Raw genomic sequence first — 15242 nt, 5'->3', positions numbered from 1 at the left:
CCCTTTCGCACCCTCTTCACCTCCTTCCAAAACATTTTCTTGTTCTCTCGAAAATTATCAGTCAACTGTCTGCCCCACCTTTCGTCCGCAGCCGCTCTTGCCTCACGCACAGCTCTCTTTGCATCCCTTTTCTTCTCCTTATAACACTCATATGACTCCCTGTCCTTTCTCTGCAGCCATACTTCGTACGCACATCTCTTCTCAGCTACAGCCAACCTTACATCCTCGCACCACCATTCACTTCCCTTTCTTAGACCACCCCCAACACGTCTCACACCACACACTTCCTCTGCACTTCCAACCACTGCACTTTTGAACTGTTGCCATTCTTCCTCCACTCCAACAACCATTTGCTCCTTCACCATATTCCACTTGCCACCTAATTCCTTCTGATACTCACACATTTTCTCTCTGTTCTTCAAAACACTCACTCTCAGAACTTTTCTTGCCTCCCCACTCTTTCTCGATCTCACCCATGGCATACCCACACGCAACCTTCCTTCCACCAAATAGTGATCAGACATACCTCCACACTCTCCCCTCCTCACATTTACATCTAGCAATCTACTACATGCAACCTTTGAAACCACCACATAATCCATCAGTGCTTTGTCAATCACTCTTCCACCACTCTGCCTCACCCACGTATACTTATGGATCTCTTTCTTTCTGAACCATGTATTCCCAATCACCATCTCTCTTTCAGTGCACATTCCTATCAGTCTCTCACCATTATCATTCTTTCCAGGAACACCATGCCCGCCAACAACACCCTCAATTTTCTCATCACCCACTCTAGCATTCAGATCTCCCATCAGCACTACATTCACATTTGCTCCAAATCCTTGCAAGCACTCATCCAAGTCGTTCCAGAAGGTCACTCTCTCCTCTTCATTCCTCTCACTGCCAGGACCATATGCACTCACGAACACCCACAGCTCCTTCCGAAATTTCGCTTTCACCCCCCGCATGAAACACATAATAGATTCTGAAAAACATGAGCCCACATAGATGGTTTTTCTCCTTATGACATTTGTGTAAATGGTTTATTTCAAGCAATCAAAATAAACTATTACTAAACAAACAGCAGAAATAGACATCGATCATTCAGGATATGACACTATTAAATATTAAAATTTCTCAAAAGGAGTTTAATTAATTGTTTGAAAGGGCCCACTTATATAATTCCACCCCATCTGAAAGACAGAATCAGACAGGGTCTGTAATTCACAGCTTTGCTGAGGTTTGAACTTTTCTTTTCATTAGGTTAAATAACTTACAGAAGCACCGGAGGGTCCAGGTGATCCAGGAGTACCGGACTCTCCACGGGGCCCTTGTGCTCCCTCAGGTCCGCGGGCACCTGTTGGCCCAGCTTCTCCCTGAATAAAAAAACACACATCACATGTTTATAAAACATAACATGTACAAAAAGTTAACCAAAACACCATGAATAGTCGTATATGTATATCTTTGTAGAAACAAAGTTCACAAAAATCTCTAAATATTTTATGAAATATGACAAAAAAACTACTCTAAGAAGATCTGTATTGTGTTTTGTTAATTGTTTTTTTCATTCAAAGCTATCAAGTTAATGATAAAGTGAAACGTTAGCTTAAACTGTGTTGCAATTTATGTAAGTATAACTGAGGACTGAAGGAAAATAAAATGTTGGCCATTTAACATACAGAGGGATCTAAAAGTCACTACTTGAGTATTATGTCTAAAATAACATCATCAACATAAATTCATGCATCACTTTTAGATAAGGTATGTAAATACAAAAAGAGGATTCATTTGGTGTCGTCATAATAGGGTTTGAAGGTATTTTAATATTGCAAACTAAATTCTTTGAAATTAGACTAAATCATGTGATTGTTTTGCAAAAATAAATGACATGGAAAGCTTAAAAAAAATCCATGTTTGAAGATGAAAATGGTGAATATTATAGGAATTTCAGTAAATAGTCTTCAGAGAAAGAAATGATGAAAATAGTTTTGTTCAGATAGAGTTGAGAGGAATAATAACAACTGTGCAATAAATTGTAGCACAGCAAAGCTTTAACTCTTTGTTTAGTCAAGCCCACCACACACATCCTGGCAAAGCCCCACATTGACAATCAATCAGATTCAACTAAATATTTTAGATCAATATAGATTTTTGATTTAATACATAAAAAGAAACAACATGGATGCATTGTTTCCTGTTTAAGCACCTTCTAAAATGTTATTATTCTTAAGCTATTAGAAAGAAACAATCCTGACTGACTTTAAGATTTTAGTAATTTTTAAATTAAATTAATCATAACAAATAACATGCACATCATGTGGCCCATTAAGTTGCTGACATCCAACTTCTTTACTATTGTCTTAGTTTTCATCTCCATTAAAAGCAGAACTAAAATTATTTTTTTGTGTGTCACTGAGACAAAAGTTGCACTGAGAACGCTATTTTCAGGTGTTTACTTGATCTTTCAGTCTCACATTTACACCTGTCACAATGTCGAAGCTTCAGTTCATACTTTAGGAAAAAAGAACATTGAAGCAAAGTCTTCTGTAAAAGATGTATTAAACGTTCCTGGAACTTCTACCATGCTTCACTACTGCCCGTAGACACTCATTGTATCAGTACTTTGATGGACATAGTAACTTGTGCTACAAACAAATATTTTAAGTTCTGCATAATCACTCCAGAGCACCTGCTAACATTTTTCTGCCCCCCCAGTCCCTGTCCTTTTGTGAACAGCTTAGATAATGCTTCATTCAACCCCATCAGGAGAAAGTTGGTTCTCTGGTAACCAACACACAAAAATAATACACACAATTAAAAAAGTAAAAATGAAAAGAAAAATAAATACTTCTAAGATATAAAAAACTCTTAAAATGCCATTATAAAACCTTGAATCTTAATCAAATCTTATTATGAAACCTTGGAAGCCGGGACAGAAAGATCTGTGACCTTAGCAAGTCTGCAGTGGGTGGCTTGTGTTGATGATGATAGCCTGCATCCTGCTTTTCAGTAAACCCGTTTCCACTGACTATCAAATTGCACAAATTGGATTTATGATAATAAATTGCGATAAAACAACTAAACGTTGTCTATTTCAGTCTTTAATTTAAAGGAACATATTTTCACACCTGCCTAAACCTTTTTGCATTCTGCATATCAGAAAATAATAGCTGCAGTCCAAACATAAACTGAAAAGGTTTTGGATTTGATGTTTGACTGATGCAGCCCTGTTTAAATTGTTTCACGGTGTTGTACAAAGTTTTTGTATTCATCCAATCTTTACATCTTGTGTGGTTAAGTGTAATCTGAGTCACAGGGACTATATTAGTATATGTTTTCTTCTCAAAAAAGATACTTATAGAAATAAAGATGACGAAGTATTACCCATGCTTCTCACGGAAAACCTTTTTTTTTCTGTAATTGTCTATAAACTGTAACTATAGTTGTATATGTAAGGATGATTCTTTTAGTGTATTAAAGCGGTTGAGTGTGTTACTTTAAAATTCTGTTAATAGATCATTTTCTGCTTTGTTTGTCAAGAAAAAACTGTGATGTAAAATCGAAACCTAGATCAGAAATCAAAGCATTTATTTTGATCTTTAAGCTGTCAGAATTTAACCTTTAAGGATGTTCGCAATTCTATTTTCAAAAGTTATTATTTTATACTTTTATGACTAACCATAGATTTGCACGAAGATTTTGCTGAAGTTCTGCTTGATTAGTAAAAATCTGTCTTAATTGAGACTAAATATTTTGAGTACTAACCTTCATCGGGCACCAGCCAGACTTTTACTACTGCTATGCACTCTCATGCTGCTGAATGGAATTTCTTCATTAGTGCAAGGAAGTTTGTAGACTAAACAGTATTGTATGACATGGTTTGGAATGATTGCTGTAGGGGACTTGGTTTTGGTTTCAAACTAGGGTGAAATATTGTACAAAAACAATAATAAAGTTCAGCAGGTTAACTTTTAAAAGGGTAGTGTATTTTGGTCAGATTAACCTGACTGTTTTACTGTGTATCTCCTTTTTACTGAGCGTATTTACATTCTTAAGGGTTAAAACTAGAAAAGCAAAAACAGAATAAAAGCCTGTATAAAACTCAGTAAATTTGCAAGTGGGTCACACCCAAATAGACAAAGAACTGATTCTACAAGACGCAGCAGATGCAGGTAATCTGAGATTTTAAACATTTCCCATCAGGGGACCTGCGTGGGTACATCACAAAGCCACACAAAGGTGCTCACAGACACATAGGAAACACTTTTGAGAGTGAGCAGAGAAAGTTATCTGTGTGTCTGAACACAGACGTTTTTCCAAACTTCGTCTGCTGTAACTATGTCAAAGAATGTCTTTGTGGGCAATGTCTGAGAGGCTTTGCACAGAATGAACAGATTATAAAACCAGCTTGAGGTGGAACGCAAACTTAAAGTGCAGCACCCTCAAGCACAGGGCTTACCTTGTCTGCCATGCAGGGGGAATAAATCAAATGTAAAGAAAAGAGAAAAAACTGGGGAAAAGAAGCCAGATAAACCCAAGAAACACCCACATTTTCTAAATTTCCCCATGTGGAAGCTAGTTTCTAAAATAAGCAGAGCAAAGTTCATTCATTCCAGCAGACAAAAGAGTAATGGGCAGTGAGTCCTAAATCAACAGTGATAATGAGGAAGAGGGGAAAAGAGGAGCTTGTGCAAGCCCATGGCTTACTTTGGAACCAGGGGAACCGGGGAAGCCTGGAGCTCCAGCTGGACCAACAGGACCCTACAGACATGAAAACATGAACTGTCAGCTCAGCTTGTCACAGACATTTGGGGCAGTGCGTCCCAGAAAGATTACTTTTAAACTCAGTGTTTCTCAACCAAGTCAACCCTTATCAGGAGTAGTTGCAGTTAAAATGACACTTACTGGTGGACCGGCGGGGCCGGGCAAGCCATCATTTCCACGTGCACCCTAAGTATAGAAAATAATAAAACATGTTCAGTACAGTTACATACTATGGGCAAAGCCTCCATCAGAACATTCATTCATTCATTTTCTTCCGTTTTGTCCCTTTCTGGGTCATGGGGCTGCCGGAGCCTATCCTGGCCACTTGTGGGCGAAGGCAGGGGACACCCAGCACAGGTCGCCAGTCTGTCACAGGGTCACAATCACACACCCAATCACTCTCACACTCACACCTATTGACAATTTAGAGTTGCCAATTAAGCTGTGCATGTTTTTGCATGCCCATCAGAACAATCACTCCTAAAAGAGGAGACCTACAGCAGCTCCAGTGGATCCAGGACGGCCTCTCTCGCCAGGCAAACCACGAGGTCCCTTAGAAGACAAAGGAGAGCACCCATTTTCCCATTATTTTGGGGACTGAAAGGTTCATTTTAAAGTTTGCTGTTATGTGGTCACAAATTACAAACCATTGGTCCAGGTGCACCACTCTCTCCAGGAGCACCAGCCTCTCCCTAGAACAGAGGACAGCTCTTTATATGACCGGAAATCTCAACAAAGGTACTTAATGTTTTGACAGATGCCACTTTTTCTTTATTTGTTTGTTCATTTCATTATGTAGCAATTTGAATGTCTAGACAAATCCCACATTATAATTGTTTTTTACTGTCACACTTTTTTTTTATTTTAAAAGCTTTGTAGACTTGCAGACAAGAACTTTGAAAAAACTCTTACTTTGGCACCAACAGCACCAGTCTCTCCCTTTGCACCATCAAGACCTGGATAACCCTATCATAATGACGAGGCAGATGATTGGTCAGGAATCAGAGAGTAGTGATGGAAACTGTTTACATGTCAGGGATCATCAGACAACAGTCTTACTCTGTGTCCTTTGATGCCAGGCAAACCTGGAGTTCCTGGGAACCCTCGAGCTCCCTGTAATGAAAAAAGTATGAGGAGGTGGGAGATCAATAAACAGAAAATGGTTAAATAATAGGCTCTGCTTTGATTTTTATCTAAATTATTTTAGAATTTTATTTTATAAAGCCATGGAATGCTTTCTGACGGTCCCATTTATGTCCCAAAATATTCCCTTTTACTTTACTGGAAGCAATGACACTGATATAATTCTTCAACTTGTTCAGTGTATAAACAAGTTAGTTTTACTAACTCAGTTTATGAACTCATGTATCACCCTAACCCATATGAACCCATGGTGACATCAGTGTAACAGAAAAACATCAGAAATGGTTTCTGTGGTCCACTTGGTTTGTGGTAAAATACACATACTTTGATTTTTAAGAAGAAATTGGTCTGGGTTCTTTTGGGTTAAAACTCAACAGCTTGCTAAGGTTGACAAAAACCTGAACATTTAAGATAAGTCAAATAAGGTTCATATTTAGCATATGATATAATGTTCAAAGTCAATATATCAATAATCTGAAATGACTCACCTGTGGCCCAGAAGGTCCACGCTCTCCTGATTTACCTGGTTTCCCAGCTTCACCCTGGAAAAAAAACAAGCCAAAAATATATTATGGTCATGCTTGTACACTTTTACTTTTGAGTAATTGTTTTCTTTTAAGTTTATTAACAATTAGAATAAGCATTATTTGTGTACTTAAATCAACAATAAAGTAGTTATTTGTACAATAGGTTTACCAAGATATTTTTCATATCTACTGCCACCATGTGAGAAAAAAGGGAAATTACAATTCATAACCTGTTTAATGGAAATACAAAGATAAGAAATTGTTTTGACAATAACTAGTCTAACAGTTTCTTGATAAAAACACTCAATATGAAAATCCAATGTAAACACGATTAAAGAGAGTTAGGGAAGTTGTGTTGGTCTCAGTCCAACCGTATATAATCAAATCAAATGAAATCAAATCAAATCAACCTTTATTTATATAGCACTTTTTCAACAACATATGTCACTCAAAGTGCTGTGCATAAAATACAATAAAATTTAAAAACAAGATGACAACACTAACTGTGCGACAACCGCCCCCCCCCGCCCCCCGCAAAAACACCCACACCCACACCCACACACATCAAAAAATAAATAAATATATAAAAAAGTGATAAAATGATAGAATGTAGAGACCTGGCTTTGTAATAATGTGAGAGTTACTGTATATAGGTGAGCGTGTAGTAGGCTTTTAAACTCATTAAAATGTTTTTGGATTATCACAGTTTGCCTGAACTAATGCATAAATACTGAGTGATTTTAAAAAAAGTAAAACAACAAAAAATCTAAACTATTATTCAAGAATTTCAGCCACAATGCAGTGTTTGTGCAGGTACACTGACAGTGTTGTGTACTTGTAGTGCTAATTTTGATAGCTTCAAATTAAGACGTGTCATCTCTGAATTAATTTCAAAACACTTGTGATTTTTTCTGAGGCTGTAAACGGAGCTCGTTTCATGCCAACTTTGACTCAGTGAAATTCATAATGACCTAAAAAGCGTAGGAAATATCGATAAAATGAAATAAATACTTACGTCATCACCGGGTTTTCCGGGTGGTCCAGGAGGGCCACGGGGACCCATGGGGCCCTTTTAGGAACAGAGATAAACAAAGAAAATGTACAGTTACCATTCCCAACCAACAGAGGGCAGTAGCAAGCAATCTTTCGATCTGCTCACATTCTCTGTGACCACCATGGAGCAACACTTCCAACACCCTTCATGTGAAGAGGGTTTAAAATGTGTTCAGCAGGTATCCAACAGATGTCTTTTTACACATAGAACTCAGTTAACGTTTACTTTATTGTAAAACAGCTCAAATTCACAACGGAGAAACTTAATCCTAGCCACCGGTTTTTAAATATTTTCTTACCTTAGATAGATTTATCAGTAATATTCACCACAACTGGAATGAAGCTGTTTATGAAACTCAGAATTTTACATTTCACAATAATTTAAATGGGCTTTTGGAGCCACTCGAAAAGGGCTGTATCTGTCATAATAACTGTGTAATAACTGTTTTGCATTTCTGACAAGCTGTTTTGTTCCTGTATCGAATCTTGCAGTTCCTCAAATGACCACCAGAGGCTGGTTTTAAATAAATTATTTTTCTATTAATTTCTCTCATTAATGTTTAACTTCAAAACATAACTTAACTTATATTTGGTTTTAAAACTTTTATTAACTTTTTTATTACAACTGGGAGAATTTTTTTTTTAATCAGCTGCTTTCATTTTGTTAGAGCGCAAATTCTTGCACAAAAAGGGGCATGTATGTTCCTAATCAGGTTGGACAGACCTAAAAAAACTCTTGCTTTACTCTGTACGACACAAGTGATCCTTTTCAGGAAGTTGTTTAATTGAATAAACCCCAGCCAATTAGGCCACAACACTTAGGTTTTAATTTCCCCTTTTTGAATTCTATAGTTGACATCAGAGATAAATTTTCCAGTTATCATGAGATCATGCTATTTGCTCACATTTGGAGAATTCTGGGTTTCGTGGTGTCATTTCCAGCTGGTTATGGAGCCTAAAAACTGGTGTCAAATCTGCCTAAAGCAAACCAATGGGTCAAACAATTACAAGCTTTATACATTTATATATTATGTATATATATATATATATATACATATATATATTTATATATATATATATATATATATATATATATATATATATATATATATATATATATATATATATATATATATATATATATAAATATATATATGGCAAGCTGCTCAACGATCTGAAGAAGGAAGGGAGAAAAGATGGCATGAAAATGAATAAAAAGAAAACCAAAATCATGTGCAATGAAATAGCAAGGAAAAGGAGAAGGAAAGGAATAATTGTGGATGGAGAACAACTGGAGGAGGTGGATGAGTATAAGTATTTGGGAAGACTGCTAACACCAGGAAATGAGATGGCGAAAGAAATAGACCAGAGAGTAACATCCGCTTGGAAGAGATTTGGACAGTACAGTACGTTTCTGAGAGATCAAAAAAGGCCCATGTGTCTCAAGAGGAAGATCATGAACACTGTCATACTGCCATCAATTACGTATGGAGCTGAGACATGGTCACTTACCAACCGCCAAAGAGAGAAACTGGCAGTCACCCAGAGGAGCATGGAACGATCAATGCTGGGTGTTACGAGGAGAGATAAGGTCAGGAACGAAGACTTAAGATCAAGAACAGGGGTGAAGGATGTCATCGAGAAAGTGATTGAAGCCAAAGGCAAAAGGGCAGGACATGTAGCCCGAATGAAGAACCACGAATGGGCTAAGAAAACAACAGAATGGACTCCGTGGGACAGAAAGAGAGGAAGGGAAGACCGAAGAAAAGATGGAGAGATGACATCGAGCAGAAGGCAGGCAGCACGTGGACTCAGAGTGCCCAAAACCGTGATGAGTGGAGTAAGATGTGGAGGCCACCCGCCAGCAGTGGCGTGACAGGCTGATGATGATGATATATACATATATATATATATATATATATATATATATATATATATATATATATATATATATATATATATATATATATATATATATATATATATATATATATATATATATATATATATATATATGTATGTATATATATTTTGTTTTTGTTTTGTATTGTTCTGTATTGTTAATACTTTTTTTTGTATTGTTACTTGTTTTTCCTTTGAGCTGCCATAACAGGTGAATTTCTCCTATGCAAGATGAATGAAGTTCAGTTCAATTTAAAAACTCAAGCTCGTCACTTCTATTTTTAAAGACTATCTATTGTTCATGTGTTGAAGTCTGACCATGCAGTGGATGCATAATGTCAGGTCTGCTTTACAAACCTGACTCTTTTGGAAGTGAAGTTTGCATGTTTCCTGTTTTTATAGTAATCTAATTGAATCGGTTAGTTCAAAAGGGGCCCAAGTCCACAATTTTTCAAAATAGAGATATATGTTCTATGGTCTTCAAGGGAAAAGGTATCTGATTATGTGCAAAAAGGTCCCAAGTCCATTGTAATGTATTGACTATGCTTGACATTTAAAATGCATTAAGTGCAAAATTCCTGGACTTGGGCCTCTCTTTCATGGGTTTTGCTTTGTCCCATAGATGGCAGCACTAGATATCCAATATGGCAGCACCCCTGTTTAATTCAAGAAGGGCCCAATTCCAGAGACTTTAGTATGCTAGTCCTCTGAAATTATAAAAGTGAGGAGCTTCATATTATAGCATTTGTAAGCTATGAACTGGTGCTAATTCTGGGTAACATATTAATCATTTGGTGTACCCTCCCTTTAAGCTATGCAATTAAAATCGTTTCCTGGAAAAACAAACCTCTTGGACTTGGGCCCCTTTTGAACTAACCGATTCAATTACTTCCCATGATCAAGTATGTTATGTTATAAGACAATTTTTCTATTTAAAGAATGAAATTATCACAAACTCCTCATTTGCATCAATGCACTCTTTAATTTTGATTCACTTACTGAATCTACTGTTTAAAAAGACAAACAGCCAGCAGAATTGGCAAACACAATTACATTGTGACTTAATTAAATAACCAGCCTTTTTTTTAGAAATGAGAAAGCCTGGTGTTTTTTTTTTGTCTTCTTCAAGTATTTGACTTTTTACCTGTCGACACAAAGAATTATTCTGTGATAGTTTCCAGTACTTGCTTCTGTCTTAATTACCTGCTGTCATTAAGGTTCTTCTGTGGAGAAGGTGGCATTTCAAACAAATTTAGTATGTCATCATAGATGGCATACCCTGCTATGATCTGTCTGTGATTGAGATACAAAGCCCTCTTATTAGATGAATGCTTCCAGGGATAAAAATGATCAGCATGAAGGTTTCTCGAATGTTCCCAAATTAATGATCTATTAATTTTTGTGGACCTGAATTTGATTTTAATTGCTCCTAATGATGGTTTGGCACATTTTAAGACACAAAAAAGCACGTCTGACTTCTTCCATGATTAAATCTACATCAGCAGATTAGCACAGCGGTGTCTACCTGCTGAGAAACTAAGGGCATGCGGTCTGATTTCAGAGGTTAAGGGAGATATATAGGAGCTGGAATGATAGACAACAATATAAAAGTATAAGTTATTAGAAAAAATTGAACCTCATTATTTTTTGTTCTGTTTCTTTGAAAAGAAAACTACATTTTTTATTTTTGTTTTACAGAAATATGTTTTACAGAGAAGAAGCAGAAGGCCAGATTAGGTACAATCCTTTGCTTTTGCAAATAGATCAAATCTTTAGGTCTGTCATTTTGAACGGGAGGCATTGGAAGTGTTAAGGACTTACTTAAAGGCAGTAAAGGGTGCTTTTTTAAAAAAGTCTGATGGAGTACTAATGCACACTGAGAAGTACTTACAGATTGTCCGGGTTCTCCTGGTTCTCCTGGGTTGCCTTGGAAACCCTGTGGGCCCTGTCAAGAGGAGAGATGGGAGAAGTCTGATGTGAGCCAAACCTATTTCATTCTCTGGCACATGGAAGACAACCTGCAGATTTTACAAAAGTGGAAGCCATTTTGTATTTAAAGCTATTCTTCAACAGAAATCACAAACAAAACTCTTGTTTAAGTGCCTGAAATTGAGATTTGAATTTGTTTATGAAACTCTTTTCTGGTTGGTACATATGTTATTTTAAATTTCATTTACTGCTGTTATCTCATTGTTTTCAGTACATACACTATCAAGCAAATTATGAAGCTATTTGACCTCTTTCAAAGTATCCCAATGTTTGGAGAGTTGAAAGAGTAGCAGACTATATGTAATTTGCAGGGCTCAAATAATCCCATAAAAGTATCTAGTCTGTCTTTGAAAGCTCTTTAAAGGCATTTAAAGTACAGCGAGGATGAAGATGTTGAGCCAGTGGTGTAATTAACTGGTCAGGCGTCAGGTGGCTGTTTCTGTCTCAGTAATTTTAGACTGGAAGCAGGATCCATGTGCAGCGGAAAAAAAGGAAGGGCGTGTCTGCACGTAAGCCTATAAAGCAGCATGAAAGGTAATCTGTCAGGTGTATGTCTTGATTGTGCAGCAGGAAAACTGCAGCCAGAAGAAAGAAATGCTCTACATGTGCCGTGTAAACATGCATCTTTGTTGGGGTGTTGGCACAGTCAGTGCACCAGCAGAGGTCAGTGCTATTATCAAAAAATGGACGAGGAGGTGCAACAGACAAAGAGAAATGTGGCACTTTGCAATTATATGATTCAACTATGAGTTTGGTCTGTAAATGAGCACACCATCTCTTTTGCAGCTGCAGCCCGCCTATGCATTGTTTGGGAAGTCGAGCAGGTACTTACAGGTGATCCTGTGGGGCCAGGTGGTCCTCTGGGTCCCATAGGGCCCTGGGGAAATAGTAGGAAAGCAGAGGTACAATCTCAGATAATGATAGACAATTTGCTCTTTTACTATACCAACTTCATCAACCAGAAATTAGGTGAAGACTTTACACCGTGGTTCTTTTCAGCACATAATAGTGAAAACTTAAACATTTTACATCATCTAAGCAGAAACTAAAAGAAAAACGCACACATATATCACCTGCTTTACCCTGAAGCTACATAATACTCAACAGCTCCACTTGTCAAAACCATAACTCGTTAGAAATTCCTCAGTGGCATTCAGACCATTTTCTCCTTCCAGTCTTTCTTTTCACTCCATTTTCTGCACCCACTCCTGTTCTTTTTTTTTGGCAATTTAGTAAGTACTATGAAGTGTCTCAACTCAAATTTGTAGATAAAGTACTGCTGCTTTTACGTTGTGGTGAATATTTATTTCAGTGTGCACATAACCCAACATCTTAGGTTTTTCTATTCTCTGACTGAAACTTGATCTGCCTTCAATCTGGACTCACACAAGTACTTTTTACCACAAAGTCAGTGTTTAACAAGACAAAATTACAGCCTGTGGGAGTGATAAGCCAAGTTCTTACTGCCCATTCTTCTCTTGAACACCCTGATAAAATCAGGTGAAAAAGGAATGGTGGACTGCAATGACTTTGTGTTAGTGAAGTTTCCAAGTTGTTCCTTTTTAAAAAAAAAAATAGTTGATGACGATTACTTGGGAAAGGCATTCCACTGGACAAAACCACATCCCTTTCATTAGTCTTGTTTTTGTAAATCTTCATTAAAAAATTCAGCGAACGCAGCCAGAAAAAACATCACAGCCCGGCACAGATGGCTTCAGAAGTGAATGAAAGTCACCTTTCAGTTGGTGAGAGAAGCATCCACCGTGGTGTGGTTGATGCTTATCAATGGAGCTCTATATGTGCCTGCATTTCAGTAAGAGCTCTGTTTAAATATATGTAAGACATATGTTGGTTAATGACTTGGTATTTAGGTGGTTTATAGGCTCATGATCAAATGTGTTGTGCATCTACGCTGCTCTCTGCCTCTCCACAGGATGGAAATGCAAAAAAAACTTCAGCTGGTTTGAATATGAACCACTATTGTAGTGAACTCTCAGACAGACGTGTGGTGGGGCCATCAGTGGGAGAAAAACCGCACAGACTGATGCTAACTGCAGATATCTGATCAATCCCAGTCCTGCTTTACTTCTTCAGGCATCTCAGACGTCTACTGGGCTGCAACGCAACTAAGTAGCTTTGTGGCTCTTATTATTCATCCCCCAGCATAATGCTATATTATAAGCCATCTGCCCTGCCAGCTTCAACAGTTGCTTTTGTTTTAGCTTGAAAAGCAAAGAGAGTCGACAGCTGTTTCCTCAGACGTTTTCTTTCTGCACTCCAAAGGGAAGTTCCCTTTTTCCAGGTACTTGGTTGCTGGAGTTCCACCTTTAATAGATGGAGAGCTCACCTTCTTTCAAATTCAATCCCAGACATAGTTTTGGCAAATGTATGTAAAATGTTTGTATCTGTTTCCTTCTAAATTAAATTAAAATTAAAACAACAGTGCAAGCAGATTCCGAATTGAAGATTAAAGAACATTTGAAGTCTGACGTTTCATTTTATGTAAAAACAAAACAAACAAAACAAAAAAAGCATGCAGCAGCTTTGGTTATGGATTCCTTACCATTGGTCCTTGCATCACTCCCATTTGTGCTGCGCCAGCTTTCTCATCGAAACCGCCCGCCATCTGAGCAGCAAAGTTCTGGAAAAAGCAACAACAAAAGTCAGAACAGGATGGTCCAAAATTTTGGTGTAGTTATTTTTTTGTGTGATCTGCTGTATGGTCAATGGTGATGTCATGCTGTCATTTATCTGCAACAGGAAATGAACTTCAATAAAGGCCTAAACCAGCTCCATGTTTGTTATAGACTTTGCCTTGTTCAATTGGATTTTTTTTTTTATGGAGGCATACATTTTGACCCTGAGCTGCTTGGTTTTGGCAAACACAAGAAGCTTCCTTTTAGCAGCAAAGTGCACCACGTAAATTATGAAGGAGACAGAGAACAAATAGAGCAACTGAAAGGTTTTCACAAAGACACAACTCACCCCCATCTCCTTTGCCTGTATCACACCACCGTCTTCCCCCCCACCTCATCCTCCCACCACTCCAGCAAAGAATGAGAGACATTCTATGTAACTTACTCTTTCTTATCACACTGTTGTTCACCCCACTGCGCACAGTTTGGCTCATCTTTTGTGTCCTCACATTATTTTGCTGCTTCATTCAGCTTTCTTAATCAGTTCTGACCCCTTCTTTTCCTTAAATTTCAGCTTTCACAGTGAAGCCCAACACTTTGGACCCTTCTGAGACACTTACTCCACCAAGGCCAGGGGGTCCGTTTGGTCCTGGAGGTCCAGGGGGTCCAGGGTTTCCAGGGGTGCCAGGTTCACCATCTCTGCCTCGAGGACCAAGACTTCCCTAAAGTACAGAGAACAGAAGCAATTCAATGCAAATTAGTTTTTTTAAAGCAATTTTTGACAGCTTAAGCCTTAGATTGTCTTAATTTATTATATCATATATTTTATTAACTAAAATCAGGTCTACACATTGAAATCAAAAATGCATACTAATAGAAGAAAAGTACCATTAGAATTCAACATGAATGACATTCTCAAGCAAGAGTATTGGTATGCAGGTAGAAAAAAAATCCCAAATCTGTATTGATTTCCACTTCTTGGACATCAAGAGCGATTCATATAAAAACAGCCTTATCGGCAGAAAAAAACCTTTCACAACAGAGTACGCCAACATCTGACAGCAGAAAACTATCTTCAAACTGAAGTGACAGCAAACATGACAGAACTTGACATTTTTTGATCTGATACTTTTGTAAGGTGTTCTGCTGGAATGCCAGCATGCCTTCACAGTTAAAGTAATGAAATTAGTTGAAAAAGGAAAAAAGTCATTATTACTGAAAA

General features: G+C 37.5%; 1 protein-coding gene across 2 annotated transcripts in view; it reads right to left on the bottom strand.

Annotated features, from left to right (window-relative positions):
* The window catches only part of col2a1a (collagen type II A), a 52457-nt gene that overhangs the window by 29785 nt on the left and 7430 nt on the right, over positions 1-15242 (bottom strand). For both annotated transcript variants that reach the window (XM_023954654.1, NM_001246659.1), the window contains 13 exon segments: positions 14641-14742; positions 13948-14025; positions 12217-12261; positions 11287-11340; positions 7456-7509; positions 6402-6455; positions 5830-5883; positions 5683-5736; positions 5418-5462; positions 5269-5322; positions 4912-4956; positions 4714-4767; positions 1281-1379 (listed from right to left, as the gene is read on the bottom strand). In XM_023954654.1, the coding sequence (XP_023810422.1) occupies positions 1281-1379; positions 4714-4767; positions 4912-4956; positions 5269-5322; positions 5418-5462; positions 5683-5736; positions 5830-5883; positions 6402-6455; positions 7456-7509; positions 11287-11340; positions 12217-12261; positions 13948-14025; positions 14641-14742 (792 nt within the window).

This window comes from Oryzias latipes, chromosome 5 (assembly GCF_002234675.1).
Source record: "Oryzias latipes chromosome 5, ASM223467v1".
Taxonomy (NCBI): Eukaryota; Metazoa; Chordata; class Actinopteri; order Beloniformes; family Adrianichthyidae; genus Oryzias; species Oryzias latipes.
The sequence above is the reverse complement of the archived record's forward strand: the minus strand, read 5'-3'. Positions and strand labels throughout refer to the sequence as shown.